Source organism: Magnolia sinica, chromosome 2 (genome assembly GCF_029962835.1).
Source record: "Magnolia sinica isolate HGM2019 chromosome 2, MsV1, whole genome shotgun sequence".
Classification (NCBI taxonomy): Eukaryota; Viridiplantae; Streptophyta; class Magnoliopsida; order Magnoliales; family Magnoliaceae; genus Magnolia; species Magnolia sinica.
In genome coordinates this window covers 23,296,849-23,316,762 of record NC_080574.1, presented here as the reverse complement: position 1 = coordinate 23,316,762, position 19,914 = coordinate 23,296,849, and the positions used below count along the sequence as shown (strand labels likewise).

Genomic DNA, 19,914 nt, shown 5'->3' with positions numbered 1-19,914 from the left:
CAAGATAAGGATTCTGCCAAACAAACTTTCACCCTCCACACTACTTGTAGCACTGAGTTGGTTATGTTGTTGAAAGATCTCTCATTTCTCTCACCCCCAAATGGTTCATAGAACAGCTAGTAAGATTAATCTCCAACCACCCTCTCCTGATTCCCAAGCTACACCTGTGCCATTGAATAAGCAAACTTGCAATAGATTCCAACATTGCCCATGCCATAAAAAATGAGTTGGAAGGCTGGCCCATACTGATTGAACAAAAGGACAATGAATAAAAAAAGATCCACTGATTTAGCATTTTCCATACACATGATGCGAACATTCAGGATCACCATCGCCCTTTTCTAGAGACTATCAATAGTCAGGACATGTTTCATCCCAAGTAGCCACACAAAGGTCGCCACTTTCAATGAGGCCCCATAGTGCAGGACAAGAGAAGTTGGGGCGACATTTAATTCCTCCATAGGACACCTGAGCATCTTGTAGAAAGTCCAAATCGAGAAGCAACCGGAGCTCTCCTTGCGCCACACCATTTTGTCCCTCACCCCCAGTAAAGGAGTAGAGAGATGGATCATGTCCAGAAGAATAGCTAGGTCTTCAATTTCCTCTTCGTTTAAATCCCTTCAATAAGGAGCCGCCCCCCTTTTTCCAAGAAACATCTAAAGACCACTATGTCACACTCCACCTCTAGATGAGTCAAACGAAGGAACGAGAATAGGAGGGGAATCTCACCCACCCACACATCCTTCCAGAATCTAATCCACTCCCCATTTCCAAGAGAAAACCCAACCCCTTGAAATTTAGCCTTCACGCTTGCTACACATTTCCATATTGAAGATGCTCTATATAAAGAAGACTCCCTTGCCCACCAACCCCCTTCCTCATAGCCATATTCAGCTGCAATTATATGCCTCCACATCAAGTTTTTCTCAGTCCCGAATCACCAACACCATTTCCCCGGCAAAGCCATATTGCCCTCTCCAAATACCTAATGTTCGGCCTCAGCCCTAAAACCACCTCAAAACAAGTAATCACCATCCTTAACTTGTTCACCATATCTAAATCTACTTCACGGAAGACAATAGTGACAATAGTGACATCGACATCCAAATCTTATAGTGAGATCGGGAAGCCCACTACCCAAAAGTCATGGAAAGTGTGGTACCTTGACTCTTTTAATCCCTATCCCATTCTCCTATATTTTATGTCGGATCCCTAGGATCCAACTCCATTAGTCGAAAACAATGTGACTCGAACTGGAAGGCATCGTGCGAAATGTTAAAAAAATGGCGGGGATCCTTCGATTAGGGGAGGGAGAGCTGGCATCTGGAGAGGCTTTCTTTTTTATCAAATAAAAATTTTATTAGAAGAAAAGTTTGCACTGCTAAAAGCTACAAAAATCCATCAAGGAAATGGATAAGAATTTCCAATACAAACTTACAAGGAGAGGGGCGAGGCATAGCTCCCCTATCAAGGGAATAAGCAACGCCATTGATCGGAGGCTTGCATTGAAACTCAAATTCCTTAAATTTAAAATCAAGGAATGAAAATTAATTTGATGATGGAGTAAGTAACATCAAGATCCTTAATAACATTCAATAGATTAACAGGAAGGATGTGGCTATCAGAGGAGGATACACCAAAAGATAGAAACTATGGGATCAATTCAAGAGGAAGGCTAAGGAGGTGGAAATTATGTGGCAACAGAGGCCCCAAACGCTTTGCCATAAAGAGGGGGCAAGAACACAAAATTCTTCAATAGAATCATTAGTGCTAGTGAACACGAATTAATTGGGATAAGGCTTAGATGATTATGACGATGAATCATTAGTGTTGGTGAAGGGTCAACTATATCCAAAGCCATGATGTTGATGGGGTAGAGATAGGCAGCATTAGATCTGTTATGTGATTGTTGAATTGTATCATAATTAATACACGGGATATTATTGGAGACACCCAAACTTAGTGAATTTAGCATTTAACCAAAATAGCGAAGAAGATGATTTCCTCAAAAGGTCAACTAGGAAAAAGGAGGTGGAGGCATTGAATCAAATGGTGGAAGGATAAGGCTTTAGGGCCAGACAGTTTCCCTATTGCATTTTTTTAGGGTGTTTTGGGAAGAAATATATGGTGTGTGTGTGTGTGCACGTCCATGCATGCGTGGTGGTACTTCAGGCTTGTAGGTTTAAGTGATAGCATTTTGAAAACTCAATTTTTTAAAATCAAATTTTCCGTAGACCATGTGTTGCAAAATTGTTACAACTTACATGTTTATCTTATAAATGTTTGTGTGTGTGTGTGTGTTTCAAAAAATTTCATACACACATACAGACATGGAATAACAGAGATTGGACAGAGGGACTTGAAGAAGGAAAAGGAGAAAAAAATAAATAGAAAATGGCACCTATCCTGATAGTCATAAGTCAAAAAGAATGAAACATTAAAAAGAGAAAGGAATAAACCAAAAGATTAAGCATCCATATTAAAATTATTCAGAAAGTGAAGCTGCTCCTGAGAGAGATTAACTATATCATTTCTAACATTTCTAATTCATATGCCACATATGAACTATACCATAAATTGCTGAAGCTTATCCACATCAGATGCATCAGGATTACAAAGTTGATCCTCATAATTAACACGGGCATTATACATCTGCACAGCCTTTTGATATGCCGAGGTAACATGGGATGGAACCCCATCCAAGTCATCAGAGTTTACATCATTTACATTTCCTTGTTCAGTTTCCCATAGCTTGTAGGCTAGAACCGTTGATTTAGAGTCGGCAAGTGGAACTGACAACTGGCGGTGGAATAGACTACGAATGAGATGAACCTGTCTTTCTTTTTCCTGCAAACACATTGAGAAAAAAAAAATTTACACTTGTCACTTTATAAGTTGGATTTTGCCCAGAAAAAATTCCTTGACAAGCAGATGTAGAAGAAACTCATCTCACCACGTTAACATAGAAGTTCAAATATTCAATAGTTCATTTGTAAGGGAAACACTTAGTAACATGGGAATGACTATATATAAATAACATGAAAACTAAAAACATGCATAGCTTTAAGAAATATATGATAACTACCTTGGAGAAAGATTTAAGAAGCTTACCTGCTCTTTTCTATTTATCCATACTTACCTCCTCCTTCCCCTGCTTCTCTTACCACTATACGGATAGAGAATGTTGGAGACAGAAGCTAAGCTAAAGGGAATTCCCTCCCCAGCAAAGCTATCCACAAAATTGTTTGCTTTACAACATCAAAATGATTGTGGTCAAATAACTTTAAGGATGTCCTTCAAACAATTTATAAAGTTGACTTCTGTGAAAAATGATCACTACAATGCCATCTCAAGTCCATTTCCTCCTCGTTTTCTAAACATATAAATTAGCATGAACATATGCTTCAAATTTCAGCCCAATTAAATATTTTGGGACAAATTGAATTTTTCAAGTTCCCAGGGGCTTTTGTGAAACATATGAAACATAATTGGAACTTCAACTGGATGTCTTGGTCCAAAGCCTAGGTAAGGTTGACGTCCGGCGGAGAAGATCATTCAACTATTGCCAAGTAATCATCAGAAATCCTATTTTGAACATGATTGGGAAAACAAGGTTTGTAAAACCAACTATAAGAATTCTTTAAGATTTAACTTACAGCTAGAATGGAAGGGATAAGAAAGTGAAACTGGAACCTGCCGGGTGTTTCTCAGTAATTCCTTGTTATGTGTATTTGAAGGGGGGTAGGGGCGTAAACAAACACTTTAAGTTAGATTTGGTCAGTTTATATAAAACACAATTAGGTCTTCAACTGGATGTCAGTTGGTCAAGCCCAGGTAAGGTTGACGTCCAGTGGGCAGACAATCATTCAACTCTTACCAAGCAATCATCAGAAATCCTACTTTGAACATGATTGGCAAAACAAGGTTCGTAAAGCCAACCACGAGAATTCCGTAAAATGTAACTTTCACCAAGAATGGAAGGGATAAGATAAGAGAGTGGAAATGGAACCCATCAGGTGCTTCTCAGTAATCTCATTATGTTTATTTGAGGGGTGGGAGGGCAAAAACAAACACTTAAGTTGGATTCAGTCAGTTTGGAGGGAAATCGTGTTTGGATGGATGGCCAGTGGTAAAGTCATATTGACAACCAATCATTTAAGGATGGGCAAAAAGAAACTGTTGATGGTTTGGATGGCCAGTAGTAAAGTTATATTGACAACCAATCATTTAAGGATGGGCAAAAAGAAACTGTTGATGGTTGTAGCATCGTCTAGGGAATGAGAAGTTGGTGGAGGGTTTGAGCCTGTAGTGCAAGGGTAGACAACTTGGGTGGGGGCAAACAATCTTCCCTTGCCACAGTATAGTGGTAGTGCTTCAAGCAATTCGCTGTAGCTCGGGCTTTGCTAATCAAACGGAGGCCTGAAATTTCCAGATTGATCCATTTGGAAAGACCAGAGTGATTGAACTTTTTGGTATAAATCTGCTAATGTGAACAAGATCTTACAAAGTAAAAGGCGGATGCTCGGGCATTGTTCTGCTTGGAGTTTGTTGGTTTTAGTAGAAGGTAGGATTTTGCTGGGTATGGAACCAAACTGCCCCTACTTAATGGGATTCTCTGATTCTCTTTAGGTGTCGTATTCTTATGATTGCGACCTGGACTCTTATTTACCAATAAAAACGATTCATAAAGGCCAAACCCATAGGACTGGGATAAGGCAATGATGATCACAATGATTTTTATTCCTAACAAGTAACAACAAATAATTTAATAATATCAAAACTACCACTAAAACCCAAAGACAAAAACATAAAATTTGTTGCTAAATCTGTCTCTAACTTTAAGGCAACCTTTAAGGCCAAAATGATCTAATCTCGCAACAGAAGTAGAAACAATCATTGTAAATCAAATAAAGATTTTCTAAATGAGCTACAGATCACCAAAAATACATAACCAAACTCAAAGTTAAGCCGCACTAGCCATGATATGTGCAAGGTATTCCATCATGGTAACATTGGCCATAACGGCCGTCACTGGTTTTTTATGCTTTTTAAAGAACTATTTTGGCCATTATGACCCCGTAACAGTTACCACTGTTACTGATACGTAATGGCCATTACATAATCATTTTGGTATACCTTGGATATGTGCATTCTTTTGAAAGATGTTAACACTCAAGCCAAATTTCCTCAAGGGGTAGTTGCGATACATCTGGATATCTGGATATTACAATTACTATGAATTGAAATACCTGGGCATTGTCATTGGCTCATTGCTAAGAATTATGATTTATCTGTTTGGATCACATCCTCTGTAGGACATTGTCATTCCAGGAATTGTAATGCTCTAGGTTAAAATATAAGTTGGAAATCACATGATCATAATAGAAAATGATCCAATCACTGATCTGGACCATCCATTGCCCATCAATGTTAAAAAATCACTCATCCGATGATCCTCAATAGCCATGAAAATGAACAACTCATATTGGCATTTCTACAAACAGTATAATCATTGATCTAGACCATACATCATATGGGTCCCACCCTCAATCTTCCCTCACTGTTAAAAAAAAAAAAAAATTCACATTTTTCAAATTATCCTCCATTCAATGTATAGGGAAATGAACAGACCATATTGATCAATATTTACTGTCCATTTTCCTAAACGAGATGATTAGGAAAATGGTCTGATCATTAACTTAGACCATCCATCAAGTGGGTGCCACCCTTGACTGCCCATCCCTCTCAAAAAATACTTTTGTTGGATAATCATAACCATCCATCCAATGCCTAGGAAAATTAACACTCCATAGTCCACACTTACCTATGCTACGTGAAAAGAGTGTGCACTTTTAGTTAAATGACAGTCTGTGAGTGCACTCTAGTGTAGTAAAAGTGGGAGCCTTGACAAGTGTGTGCACATTGATTGTGATCTTTGACACACACCCATCTACAACATATGTGGGCCCACCTTAAGCAATGGTAACCATCAAACATTTGCAGCCCTCATCATCAGATCCTAACCATTTGATCAATGCCTTGGAAACACATGGTTAAAATTGAATGGCCACAATGGTTTGCCACACATACACCGTTAACTCAGGTACAATCATCATTTTGATGACAATTTTAAGGCCCAGTTCATTCATGGCTGCAAATATCAGAAAAATGGAAACAATCTCCAAAAAAAATGGGTCTCACTAGTTGGAACTGAAAGCCCAAATACATGTGGAAAGCATTGTGTCAAGCATCCTACACCACAGAAGGCAAGGGAAGATCTCTCCACCCAACACATGGCAATGTGATGTATCAATTGGGTCCACCCATATACCGACACCAGGATGGATGAGTTATGTTTTTAAAGAAAACACAACACAATCATATCCATTCTTTTTTTCTACAGTTTATCCCAACGCATGCTTTACCGTTAACAGTTTTTCCACCATCACTTCGATGGCAACAAATCAAATGAACAGGATTGGCAGACGAGTGTGGTTTCCAAGACAGTAAAACTCCATGCTAGGGACATGCATATGGGCAGACCCAATTTTCACATGCATGCCTAATGTGAACTCCCCTTTGGCACATGCAACACCCTCCTCGTCATACTACAAGTGGTCTAATCATTGATCTAGAACATCCGACATTTGGGTCCCGCTTTGATTGCTCATATGCTTAGAAAATCACTTTAGTCGAATAATCATTCTCTTCCAATTAATGCTTAGGGAAATGGATGGTCCATATTGATGATACTAAAAAAGATCTGATCATTGATCTGTACCATCCATCATGTAGGTCCCACCCTTGACTGCCCATCATTCTTAAAATAATCAACTTTGGTCAGATGAACCTAACTGTCCAATCAATGCCTTGAGAAATGCACAGTCTATATTGATCATGTTCCAAACAGTTTGATCATTGATCTATATCGCCCATCACGTGGTCCCCAACCTTGTTTGCCAATCCCTATCAAAAACATTGTGATCAGGTGTAGTCGTCCAATCAATAGCAAGGGAAATGGAATATCTATATTGACCTTACTACAAACAATGCCATCAATGATTTACACTCCGATCATGTGAGTCCCACCTTTGTGATGCAAGCACACGGCCCACCTGGGCCCACAACCCACTACAAGGCCAACATGTTCAAATTTTGGACTGTTTATTTATAGATTTTGGGCCTAGATATCAATATCTGCAATTTACTAGTGAAAAATATGGGGGCTGCTTTAAAGATGTGATTGAAGATACAGGTAGATGTGATTCAAGATATAAGGACAAATTTGAAGATGTGATTGAAAATTTGGAGGATTATTTTCTAGATTTGCTTTTACTATTATTGGGTTTTACTAGATTGATTTGAAATCAATTATGATTGGCTTTAAATCAATTATGATTGGTTTTAAATCAATCTCTTAACTAGGGGGATTCTCATTGAAGATTCATTTGGGGTCTATAAAAAGGGAGGTGGTGTAGGAGCAGGCATTCCAAAATTTTCCAAGTGTAAGTTTTTTCTAAGTATTGTAAGAGAAGATGTTTGAAATCAATAAAGTTCTCTACCTCTCTACTCGAATATTCTTATGAGTGTAATTCTTGTCCACTTCTCTGTGATTTGGGTGTCGATATCATTGACTCGATAACCAAATTGCACCATTTTGTTATCAATGTGGGTGATTGTTGAGGAACTGTCAACTCTACATTATCTCCTAATAGCTTCGAAGGGGGTGACACAAGAAGAGTTTGTGCAAATTATCCAATTCATTCATGCACTCGTAGAGCAAGTAGATGAACTCACACATGCAATAGGCAATCTCACTAATCAAGTGGAGGAGTTGTAGCATAGAGGGAATTCGGAGACTGAAGTTGGAGCACGTGGATAGGTAGCAAAAGGTCCCCACCAAGGTCACAACAACCGGCCTCGACTATTAAAGATACCAATGATCAAATCTTTTGATTGTTGAAATGTTACAAAGAACCCGTAAGTAAAGTAGAAATTCCAAAAACAACAAAGAAATATGGGGAGTCAAATGAAAAGTTGACATCTGAAGTGAACAATGCATTAACGTTAAACCTACATTTGAATTAACTAATGGATCAATTGATGGATCCACTAAGGGGCCATTTGGATGGGAGTAAATGGAGGTAAATGGTATTTGAGGTGTATTTGGATGGTAGTAAATGCATGGAAATAAAATGAAATGTGAGTAAATGGACATATAAATGAAATCCTTTCTACGAGAGAGGATTTGGAAGTAAATGGGGTGAAATGCCTTTTTGAGCTCCCTTGGAGAGTCGCACGATTAAACAAAGGTAGCACCACCACGCACATGTCCACCATACACATGGCATGATACTCCGAAACAATTCAATTACCGGCTACATCACTAAAATCACACCAATAGAATGATCCAAATCATCCAAAGGTTGGCCATCTAAATGGATAGTTAAAAGGCATTGACAAGTTTCTTGTTTGTGATCCTTAGCCCACCTAAGGCTCAAAATTTTTTGATTTTGGCTGAGGTATATATTTCAATGGGCTTGTTACAACCAATCTGTTAAATATCACATATGTACACTAATTTGGGATATCACTTATGTTCTTGCAAATATATTGAAATTTTCCAATTTCTCCCATTTACTCCCATCCAAACAGAATATTTGGATTTCAAATGCATTTCATTTACTCCCAGCCAAACACAACTAAATAATCCATTTACTCCCAATTCCATTTCCCATTTACCTCCATTTAAAAGCTCCCAATCGAGCCCTAATAATGGTAGTCCCATCAATAGACATGCAAATAGGTCTCAATACTCAAATTGAAGAACATTTGCAAAAGATGACTGCAGCACAAAAAACAAGTCAAATGTTTCAGGATCTACGAAGAAATTTAAAGTTACAAGAAACTAGTTGGCACCAACAAAAGTGCAAGCGAAAGAGACATCATTTACAGTGGACTCCAACAAAAGTTTACATCGAGCCAATGCTAAGGGTTACACCACTAGCTTTCACCAAAGAGGACAAAGATTCGTCGTAGAGGAAGTATAAGTCAAAAGATTGAGATTGCTTTCCAACTCGAGAGCAAGTTCTTGCAAAGCTAGGAAGAATTGATACAAGCACACAACCCACCTAGGCCCACGACCCACTGCAAAGCCCAATATGTGCTGATTTTGAACTACTTATTTAAAGATCTGGGGCTACACATCAAGATTTGCAATGTACTATTTATGAAAAATATGGTTTAAAGATGTGATTGAAGATACAAGGAGTAATTTGAAGATGTGATTGAAATTTTGGAGGATTATTTCCTAGATTTGCTTTTACTATTATTAAGTTTTTTTTCTTTTTTTCCTTTTTTTTTTTAAAGGATGATGAAAATTTATTAAAAAACCTGCAAGAAGAAGAGAAAGAATACAAAATGGCCAAAAAACAAAGAGGCAAACACGAAGCTTCTATCCTATACAAGAAGTGGATTTCCATTTTGAAATCCACAATTTAAACACCTCCACGATAGCGCCAATCGGCCAAGCTGAATCCCGAAAGTGCCAGCTATTCCTTTCACCCCAAATTGCCCACCAAATAGCCAGGAGCGTCAGAAGCCAACTGGCCCAGTTGTGCCTCCCCCCAGATCCCCTATGCCAAGCCCACGGGAGATCCATAACCGATCCCAGCATTATCCAACACTCCCCAAATTCCGATATGAAGAACTATTATTAAGCTTTTACTACCTTAAGTAGATTAGATTGATTTGAAATCAATCTCTTAGTTGGAGGGATTCTCATTAAATATTCATTTAGGATTTATAAAAGGAAGGGTGGTGTAGAAGGTAGGCATTCTAATATTTTCTACGTGTGAATTTTTCAAAGTATTGTGAGAGAAGAAATCTGATATCAATAAAGTTCTCTCCCTCTCCACTCATATATTCTTATCGGCGGTGTTTTAAATAGCGTGTAGCGTAAGCTACACAATCCTTAATACTTTTTAATTAAAATAATAGAAAATATGATAAATTTTAAAAAATGCATAATTTCTATGAGTTCTTCACTACGAATCTAGATCATCAAACACTTATTTCCATGCAAAATCTCTCTCTCTCTCTCTCTCTCTCTCTCTCTCTCTCTCTTCCTTTAGACATATCTAAGTGTGACTTCTTTTTTTATTTATTGAAACGTCACAAATCCATGATATAGACCACAATTTGGATGGTCTGGATTGATCTAAGTGCTTTATCCATGATATGGACCACAATTTGGATGGTCCGAATTAGTTTAATGTAGTGACATGTGTCACAGGTATAAGTCATCACCATTTTAAAGTAGGTGTTAAACTAACATAGAAAAAACACTTAAAAATGAGAGTTCAAGTCGCTTATGCTATCTACACTATAGTGCATGTAGCGTACGCTACATGCCCTGTAGCTTACACTACCTGGGAGTTACGCTACGCAGTGTTTTCGCTACGCTACTTTATAGCACTATTGAAAACACTGCTTGTTGGTGTACTATTGTCCATTCACTTCCAATCTGGGTGTTGAGATCTCATTGATTCAATGACCGGGTTGCACCACTTTGATTGCCCATTCCTCTCAGGAGGGAGCAACCAGAAGTGGAAATATGAAAATCCTAGGTTTTCTTTGGGCATTGTGATCATAGTATCAAAGCCAACTAACTCAACTCGAAACTCAGCCAAGTCAACTCAAATTAACAAGATTTCAAGCCGAGCCACTAGGAAACTCGATCTTGTGTGCAACTTGATCCTAGCTCAGGAAGTTAGCTTGACGCAACTCGCAATGACTTGAACCAATTCACTCAATTAGGCATAGTTTGATTATTTGTAAACTGTGAAAGGAGAGGGAGGGAATCGAACTCTCAACCTTTGCTACACGCACTTAACTGTTGAGCTATTGAATGCATCAGTATTAAGTTCTCTAGTATATCTTTTATCCTATTTCTAGCTATTTTAAACATCTATTGCTATCCCTTAAATTTAAATTTAAATTTGTTAAATATAACAAGTCGAGTCATGTTGAGCCTTCAAGTCGATCCAACCTAGCTAAGCATCGAGTCAGGTCGAGTTTTTGGGTTTTCAAACTATGATTGTGATTCCTTAATTCTAGGGTTTTCGAGATCCCCATCAGGCGTTTTGAACATTTAGGTATTCCAATGTCCAGCAGCACAAACATAAAAAATTGCAACTCAAGTGGAGATTGGGATTCCCGAGAATACTACTGCCCCCAATTCAAACAGCCCCTAATTGTCCATTTATCTTCTATCATCTTCCATGACTACAACCCTATCAGTTTGACCCACCATTAATCTAGTTTGGCTAGCAATTGACAAAGGTTGACTTTTACCCAAGGTGGGCCGTAATGGCCATTAAGGGGCCATAACAGCCGTTACGCAATGGTAACAGTGGCAACCGTACGCATTACGGGGTCGAACATTGTAACGGCCGTTACACAATGGTAACAGTGGCAACCGTACACATTACGGGGTCGAGCATCGTAACGGCCGTTATGGAGAGAGAGAGAGAGAGAGAGAGAGAGAGAGAGAGAGAGAGAGCCATAACAGAGCTGATACAGTTTTTTCATTTTAAAAAAAATGTCATGACAACCGTTATAGCTCATATTGTAAGGGTAATGGTGGCAGCTGTTACACCCACCGTTACCATTACAGAATGCCTAGCTTATACCTCTTAGCTCACCATCAAGGCCAGACCATCCTAATTATGCCCTTCAGCGACCGAACAAGACTTACCTGCTTCAATTGACTCGTCAGCTTTTTTTGTCATTTCCAGCTTCATGATGGATATAAAATATGAGTAGTTTTAGGAAGAAACGTTATGTAAAACTAGCAAACCTATAGTTACACAAAGCATGAAGTGAAGCAACAACATATTCAGGTGGGGAGCACAATGCTTCTGTTTCAAAATGTTAGCAGGAATAAACAGTATAAAGAGGAAGTGTAAGGAAGAGCGCGAATCCAAAGCAGGAACTGCACCTGGTTAGAAGGATCTGGTAGCAAAGCCGCAAACCTATGAGGGGAGATCCTGGGCTGGCATCACACAGATGAACTAGTTCCAGCCTTCTTAACCAAAACGCAATCCACCATGCATACATAACATGTCTGGTAATAAAGGTTGCAATACATCATGTTGTAATATAGTCTGCCAATGCAGCACGTTGCAATATAGTAAAGGTTGTAATACAGCAAGGTGCAATATACCATGCCAACACAGCACGTCCTGGACTTTGTAACATAAAGCACATGATCCATGACTTTGGCAGCTATCACTTTTGGTTTCTAAGTTTACTATATGATGGTTTAGTATGTCACTGGGAGTAAAAAAGACCTAGGTGTTATGAATTTATTTATTTTTTTGAAGGATACCTAGGTGTTGTGAATAAAGGTTGCTAATTCATGCTTATTGGATAACGGTATCATATGCCAGTAGCTTTACACGAGAATAGAAAAAATTAACCAAACAACTATATTATTAAGTTTACGTGCTAAAAAAAGAATGCCATGACAGACAACAAAAGAAAATTTAATGGCACAAAAATCAAACAGTCACTCATTAAAGATGTGATGAAACCTAGAGCATGAAAACTGCAATTGGAAAGATTCTGACCTCATTGTCACTGTCATCAATAGTGACGAAGATAGCTTGCTCAAATTCCCTGTACGCTTCCCAGATCTTACTGCCATTAACGATATGTACTCCAGCAGCAGTAAGGGCACGCTCAAATAAATCCCTCATCTTCAAGATACCATCTGGTGCCAATTGGGCCACGGATTGATCATGCTCTTGTACAAAATTTATATAATCACACCATAGAGGCACTGACTGCAGAGAAATTACTACAAACAGGTTACTTTCAAAGCATTACGTTACATTGAAGTTAAAATAAAGGAACTTCATATCTTAAGGACCATCCAAACCCACCAAATACTCTTGAACACCTTGCTCATAAAGCTTCTCAGTTGCAGCAAGAGATTCAGATCTGTAGAATAACAAAAAACAACCACCAAAAATCTATAAATGAACAATTAGGCATAGTAGAGCAATGGCACAAGTCTTCTAGATAGACCAAATAATCTGTCTGTGAATATGAAATAAATCCACTGGTAACACAAACATATATTCAGCATCTTATCTGCATGCCCGCACGCGCGTCTTATCTGCACGTGCGTGCACAAAATAAAAATAAAAACAATAACTGCTATGACAATCACTTGAAAAAAGGACACTCTTAAGGAGAATAGTGCCTTTCAAAAAAAAAAAAAAAAAAAAAAAGAGGGGGGGAGAGCAGACTATTAGTTCTCAGTAAAACAAGGTTCTAACAATAAGCAACAGCTGAACGAAATAAGCTGAGAAACTTTTCTCCGAGGAAAAACTCCATCAATGTCTATAAAAATAGAGGAGTACAATCAAGCAAGCACATAAACTAAGGCCTCTTTTTTTTTTTTTTGAAAGATAACTGATTGTATTAAAAAAGAAAAGGGAACTACAAAAGAGTTAAAATCTGCTGAGGGAGCAGAGATTAAATAGGCCCCAAAAAGAGTAAATCGACATCTTTAAGAACATCAAAATGGGAGGCCCATTCAGCAATGAGACATTTGACGTTAGAGCCCGCAACATGAGACGATTTAGATTCGTTTCAGAAGCATAGGTTATTTCTTTCTGTCCACACAGACCACCACATAGCAAGAATCGCCATCCGCCATAACCGAGTTTTTGAGAAGCCTAATCTGATGCCGTGCCAAGCTTTCAGGGAGAGGTCGACGTCTTTGGGAAAACACCAATTAATATTGAAGCAAGTAAGGAGATCTGACCAAATGATGGAGACAAACGGGCAGTGGATGAGCAAATGCTCCACTGTTTCTTCCACCTTTAAACAGCACATGCACACATTGGTTAGGGTCATTCCTTTTTTCCAAAGGTTATCCACAGTTAGGATTTTCCTGTGCCCTGCCAGCCACCCAAAGACCTGTAACTTCGGGGGCACCGGGTACTTCCAAACGAAGTGAAGGCCATGAGAGATAGAGTTGTCGGGCTTAAGAAGAAGCTGATTATATAACAATCTGACATAAAAGATTGCAGAGGGATCAGCCTTCCAAAGCAGGTTGTCGCAGTTCGTCTGATTTGGGTGGCCATGTTGAATGAATTCAAGCAACCTGACATAATCGTCGATTTCCCAATCCTCCAAGTTCCTTCGGCATTGAATGTTCCACACCACTCTGCCTGCTTCTATAGAGTAATTTTCAGCAATGAAGCTGTCTTTCTTTGCAACTAACCGGAAAATAATGGAAAACTTATCTTTCAAAGGAGTGTCCCCTAACCAGATATCAGTCCAGAAATAAATGTTCTCACCATTGCCTATTTCAAACCCTATCCTTTGAAGGACTTCCTTCTGCATACACATAATGCCTTTCCAGATAGCTGAAGCCCTATATAAGGTGGATTTTTTTGTCCACCAGCCACCTTCCGAACACCCATACTTGCATTTAATAATTTTGTTTCACAAACTGTCTTTTTCTGTGCCAAGCCTCCAAAGCCATTTCCCCAAAAGGGCACGATTCATCGTTTTTAAATCCTTAATTCCAGCTCCGCCATCTTTAATGTGAGTGCATACCTGTTTCCAATCCATGAGATTAAAGGTTTTCCTATCTTCCATGCCGCGCCAAAGGAAATTGCGCCTGAGCGAGTCGATGGATTTTCGCACCTCAGCAGGGCATCAAAACGGGGACATGAAGTACGTAGGCAGGTTAGAAAGGGTTGCCTTGATCAGCGTAAGCCGCCCTCCAATCGACAGGTATCGACATTTCCAAGCAGCCGGATGGTGTTGAAATCTGTGGATGACCTTATCCCATTGGTGCTTCTTGGGGCGGCCGATGCAAAGGGGAAGGCCTAGAAATGTTGTCGGGAAAGATGTCGGGGAGCATCCCATCAACTCCGCAACCTCATTAACTTCGTTGCTGTTCATATTGACCCCATAAATTTTGGATTTGTGCATATTTACCTTTAGGCCAGCGACCGTTCCGAAACATCTTATTGCGGTTCACAGGTTGTTCACCATTTCTGTATCTGCTTCAGAGAAGATAAGAATGCCATCCACGAACTGCACGTGCGAAATCGGGTTTTGCATCCCTTGCACCTGCACTCCCCGAAGGATGCCTTCCGCTTGGCCTTTATGGAGCATACTAGACAGAGCCTCACCGACGATCAGGAAGAGGAAAGGAGACAGAGGGTCTCCTTGCCTAAGACCACAGGAGCTTTTAAAGAAGCCTTTCAGAGATCCGTTTAGGAGGATTGAAAATTGGGCTGAAATGATGCATTCCCGTATCCATTTCCTCCAAGTCTCCCCGAAGCCCATTCGCTTCAACATGTAAAGGAGGAAATCCCAATCAACGTGATCGTACGCCTTTTCTATGTCCAGGTTGCAAAATGTGTTTCTTCTTAGATCGATCGCTGGAGCGGAGGCATTCGTTAGCTATTAGGGCTCCGTCGATTATCTATCTACCTAGTATGAAAGCACATTGATTTAGAGCGATGATCGACCCGATAACCTTCTGTAATCGAGTAGCGAGAACCTTAGCCAGGATTTTGTATGGGCTTCCAATAAGGCTGATTGGTCTAAATTCGTTGAACGCTGAAGCTCCCGTGAACTTGGGGATGAGGGCAATGAAGGTTGCCCCCATGTTGTTTGATAATCTCCCTCTGGCATGAAATTCATTGATGAAGGCCATCACGTCTTCCTGGAGAATATCCCAACAGTCTTGAAAAAACTGGATTGGATATCCATCTAGGCCCAAGGCTTTATCGCCCACTAAAGCACTAACGGCCTTCTTTACTTCTTCTGGAGAGAAAGGAGATTCCAGGAGCGTTGTGTCTGCTTCACTGATATTCTTAAAGGAGAGATTATCCAGCCGAGGTCTTGTCCAGTCATCACTATGAAGAAGCGCTTCGAAATAAGAGATAGTTTCGCGAATGATCGTAACATTATCATCGATCCGCTCACCGTCGATAACTATGCTGCTAATTCTGTTAGCCCTGGCATGCATACTGGCTACACTGTGAAAGTATTTTGTGTTCCTGTCACCTTCCTTGATCCATTTGGATCAGGCTTTTTGTCTCCACGAAATTTCGTTCTCCAGAACTTTGGCCGAGAGGGATTGGATGAGATTAATTCTCATTGAGAGTCTCCTTTGTCATCAGATTGGCTTCAGCTCGAGCATCAAGTTGTTGAAGATCAGCGAGGATTGAGTCCATCTCCATTTCTCTTTTGCATCGTTCCCCTTGGCTCCACTGCTTGAGTTTAACTTTCAAGAGCTTAAGCTTTTGACATAATCTATAACCAGCAAAACCGATAGGCTGAAATTCCTTCCACCATTCAACCACCATATTCCTAAAGCCTACAACATGGAACCAAGAAATATCAAATCTAAAAGGTTTTGGTCCCCAATCTACCTCCTCCGATGACAGGAGCAGGGGCCAGTGGTCGGAGGTAGACCTGGGGAGGACAGACTGAGAAGAGAGAGGCATGATGTCCACCCAATCGGAAAAAAGGATGAATCGATCCAGTCTGGATAGGATCGGGAAGAGCCTTCTATTAGTCCAAGTGAAACGGGACCCGAGTAAAGGGAGGTCAACGAGCCTGTTGTCTTCAATCCAGTTGGAAAAGCGGACCATATTGGACTTAATTTTGGATTCATTCGATTTTTCTCCAGCAAACCTGATCATGTTGAAGTCCCCTGCAAAGCATACAGGACCCTCGAAGCTTGCTCTAACATCAGACAGTTCCTGCCAGAAATCTTCCCTCGATGACTTGGATGTCGAGCCGTAGACCGAACAGAAAAGGAAAGGAATCGCCATAGTGTTATTTTTTAGGATAGCTGTGACCGAAAAGGTCCCAACCCAAGTCTTCTAAAGCGTCCAATGCGCTGATTTCCACGCTTGCAGGATACCCCCTGAGCTGTTCGACGCATTCTTAGCCACCCATTGAGTGTCCGCTGCGTTCCACAGAGTCTTCATCAGACGATCATCAAAGTTCTGAACTTTGGTCTCCTGAAGGCATATGATCTGGGGTTTGCATCTGCTACAAAAAAAATTTATAAGCCTTCTTTTTTGCTTCGACCCCACTCCCCGCACATTCTAGGAGATCATCTTCATATGAGAACTGAACTGCCCCGTGTTCCGTTTCTAACTTCTTCGGTATTAGTACTGACAGCTCCTCCTGAAGACATTGCTAAACGTTGTAGCTCTCTGTTGCTGCTTGACCTTGGAGCTCGCTTGCGAGGTGATTGCATGGGATCAAGAGGCCTACCGCAAGCTTCGACGCATTGAAATAGGGCTAGAAAATCCTTCGGACAGTCACCAAATGACAATCCTAGGAAATCCCCTGGATTTGAAATAACCCAGATTGGGAATCCTCTGATTGTGTTTGGCACCCTGGATTCAGAATCCCGTGTAATCCAAAAGTAGTTATGCACAGTATATTTCCAGGGGTTTGAATTTAATTATTAAATCAACTTTAATATCCCTAATTAGTGTATGTGTGTAATGTTTGACACAATGATTGTAATAAGCCTGTTGAAATATATGCTTTGGCCGAAAATGATAAAATTCCAAGTCTCGGATGGGCCACAATCATATGATCACAACTGAGTGACTAGCCAACGATTTTTGACCGTTGATTTACATGGACAATGTTTGGACTGTGCAAATCATCTTATTGAAGTTATTTTAGTGATGCAGTTGATCATCTAACTGTTTTGGGATATCGTCAGTGAGCCACATGCCCAATAGATGAGTAGCCTAGTGACACACATGTTACACATGCGATTCAAGGGAGGATTTTAGATGAAATCGTAGCTTCCAATTTGGATTTCAAGCCCTCACTTTGATGGGATTTGAAATCCCCGGTTACTTTATGGTGCCAAACAACCCCTAAAAGGGAATTAGGTCCAGACGGATTACCTTTTTCTCAGGTTTTCCAACATTCCTATTCTTGTATGATTAGTTACATACAAATCTTTTATTAGAATGGGCATGTTTTGGTGCATTAATTCTTATGCTCTAACCCCATAGCACATTTAGATATCCCATACTGAAATTATGCATCCAGTTCAAGTGATTCTTGAGAGTATTTGGAGTAGCTTTTAATGCACGCTTCTTTGAATAAAAGAAGTACCAGGGAGGCAAGAACCAACATGACACTACTGTGTACAATGGTCTCTCCGAAACTGGATACAAATGCTAACTTTGTAGCTCATTACATGCCTCAATTTTTTACTGATTTTACAATAATAGTAATAATAATAATAATAATAACGTGATTAGGGATGCAACTTGGGTCGGGCTCAACCCAAACAAGAGTGACCCAACCTGAAATTTTAGCCGGGTTCAATTGGGCTGGGTTGTGGCCTGGTTGAGTTGGATTAGGTGGAGGTCGGATCGGGATCAGGATCGGGATGGAAGTCCTTGACCTAACCCAAGGTCAAGTTGGGCTCATGTTGAGGCCTCAGGCAACCCAAACCCAACCCTATATTAAATGCATAGTTATATTTAACGTATGTATAGTGAAAGATCTAAATTACTAATATACTATAAGATACTAAATTTGTGGCCCAACCTAACCCAACCCAAGATGGGTTAGGATTGAGGATATAATGCATCAAATTGGAATTGGGTTGGGGAGCTCAGGGTGTGCCAGGCATGGGTTAACCCAACTGGATATCTATTTTGGGCTCAAGTTGACACTCAACCCGACCAGACCCCCCAAAGTTGCACCCCTAAAGGTGACAGGGAAAACGGTAACTCAAAATAAATTGAGGCCTCATAACCAACTTCCACCTTAAAAGTTAATGCTGATTTTTGTAAGGGTCAAGACATAAGGCTCACTACTTATCGGAAAAAAAAAGGCCACTAGCTACAACTTGACAGTTTTAATCCAAATTACCAATGAAAATACAAGATAATTCGTGGAAATTGGAAACCATCTCATGACCAGATGCTGCATTTGGAAGCGAGAGTAAATTGAATTTTGAATTTTTTAAATGGCATCTGAATTGCTAAAATTCAGTTTAATCAAGAGGAGATGACAAAATTAATGATTTTTCCATGTCTTATAATGCGAAAGTAGACGTTGGATTAGAGTTGCTTCCTTTTTACGTCCAACTTGAAATTAGCACGATTGCAATTGTGAGCCCAAAGCCTTGATATCAATGATAAGGAGAGCACAATTCGGATATGTCCACCTCAAAAGTGCAACAATCATAATTCAATTTGATGATGCATCCAAGTCGTTAAATGAAATGCACATTAATTCCTGGTCATGTGGATTGAATTACCCAGTACTTAGTGAAGCTTCGTCCTTTGCCCACTCCTGCCACATCGTAGGACTCAAAGGAAACAATGCATTCATTGATTCCCTCGCCTGCCGTAGCTTTTCAATATGCCCCAGCTTCCTCAAAGATTTTATGTACTGAAAATGACAGATGAAACGCAATTCACTACAAACAATTGCAGGAATACTTCAAGAAAAAAATGAGGTCACTGGTATCCTATAAAGCAATAAAACATTGAGCAAGTAGAAAATTCCTCGAAGAGAAATGATCAGATGCAGAGCCTGTATCATGAGTAATGATACAGCCAATGTTTTCCTACCAACATGTCACGTGTGTAGAAAATCCAGTCTGTGCAGATATCGGCTGCACCAGACACTGAATGGGCCACAACAGCACACTCAGTCAGACCCCTGGCTATCCATTGATTTTGATGTTGCGTCCCGACCAATGAAGATAAGCCCCATTTTCATTTCAGACGGATTGGATATTTTACGAGCATGACATGTTGGCGGGAAAAGAGTGGACGTATCATAATTTATGATGCAGCCGCTGCATCTGATCAT

The 19,914-nt window shown here is 39.9% G+C and overlaps 1 protein-coding gene across 3 annotated transcripts in view; it reads right to left on the bottom strand.

Moving 5' to 3' along the window:
* LOC131236659 (uncharacterized) overlaps positions 1-19,914 on the bottom strand; it is an 85,369-nt gene that overhangs the window by 65,079 nt on the left and 376 nt on the right. For 2 of the 3 annotated variants that reach the window (XM_058233976.1, XM_058233977.1), the window contains exons 2-5: positions 19,355-19,488; positions 12,948-13,005; positions 12,633-12,848; positions 2,572-2,847 (exon numbers count right to left, since the gene is read on the bottom strand). In XM_058233976.1, the coding sequence (XP_058089959.1) occupies positions 2,572-2,847; positions 12,633-12,848; positions 12,948-13,005; positions 19,355-19,488 (684 nt within the window). Of the gene's footprint in view, positions 1-2,571; positions 2,848-12,632; positions 12,863-12,947; positions 13,006-19,354; positions 19,489-19,914 lie in introns of those variants that run through there. The other variant, XM_058233978.1, reaches the window with a different exon arrangement.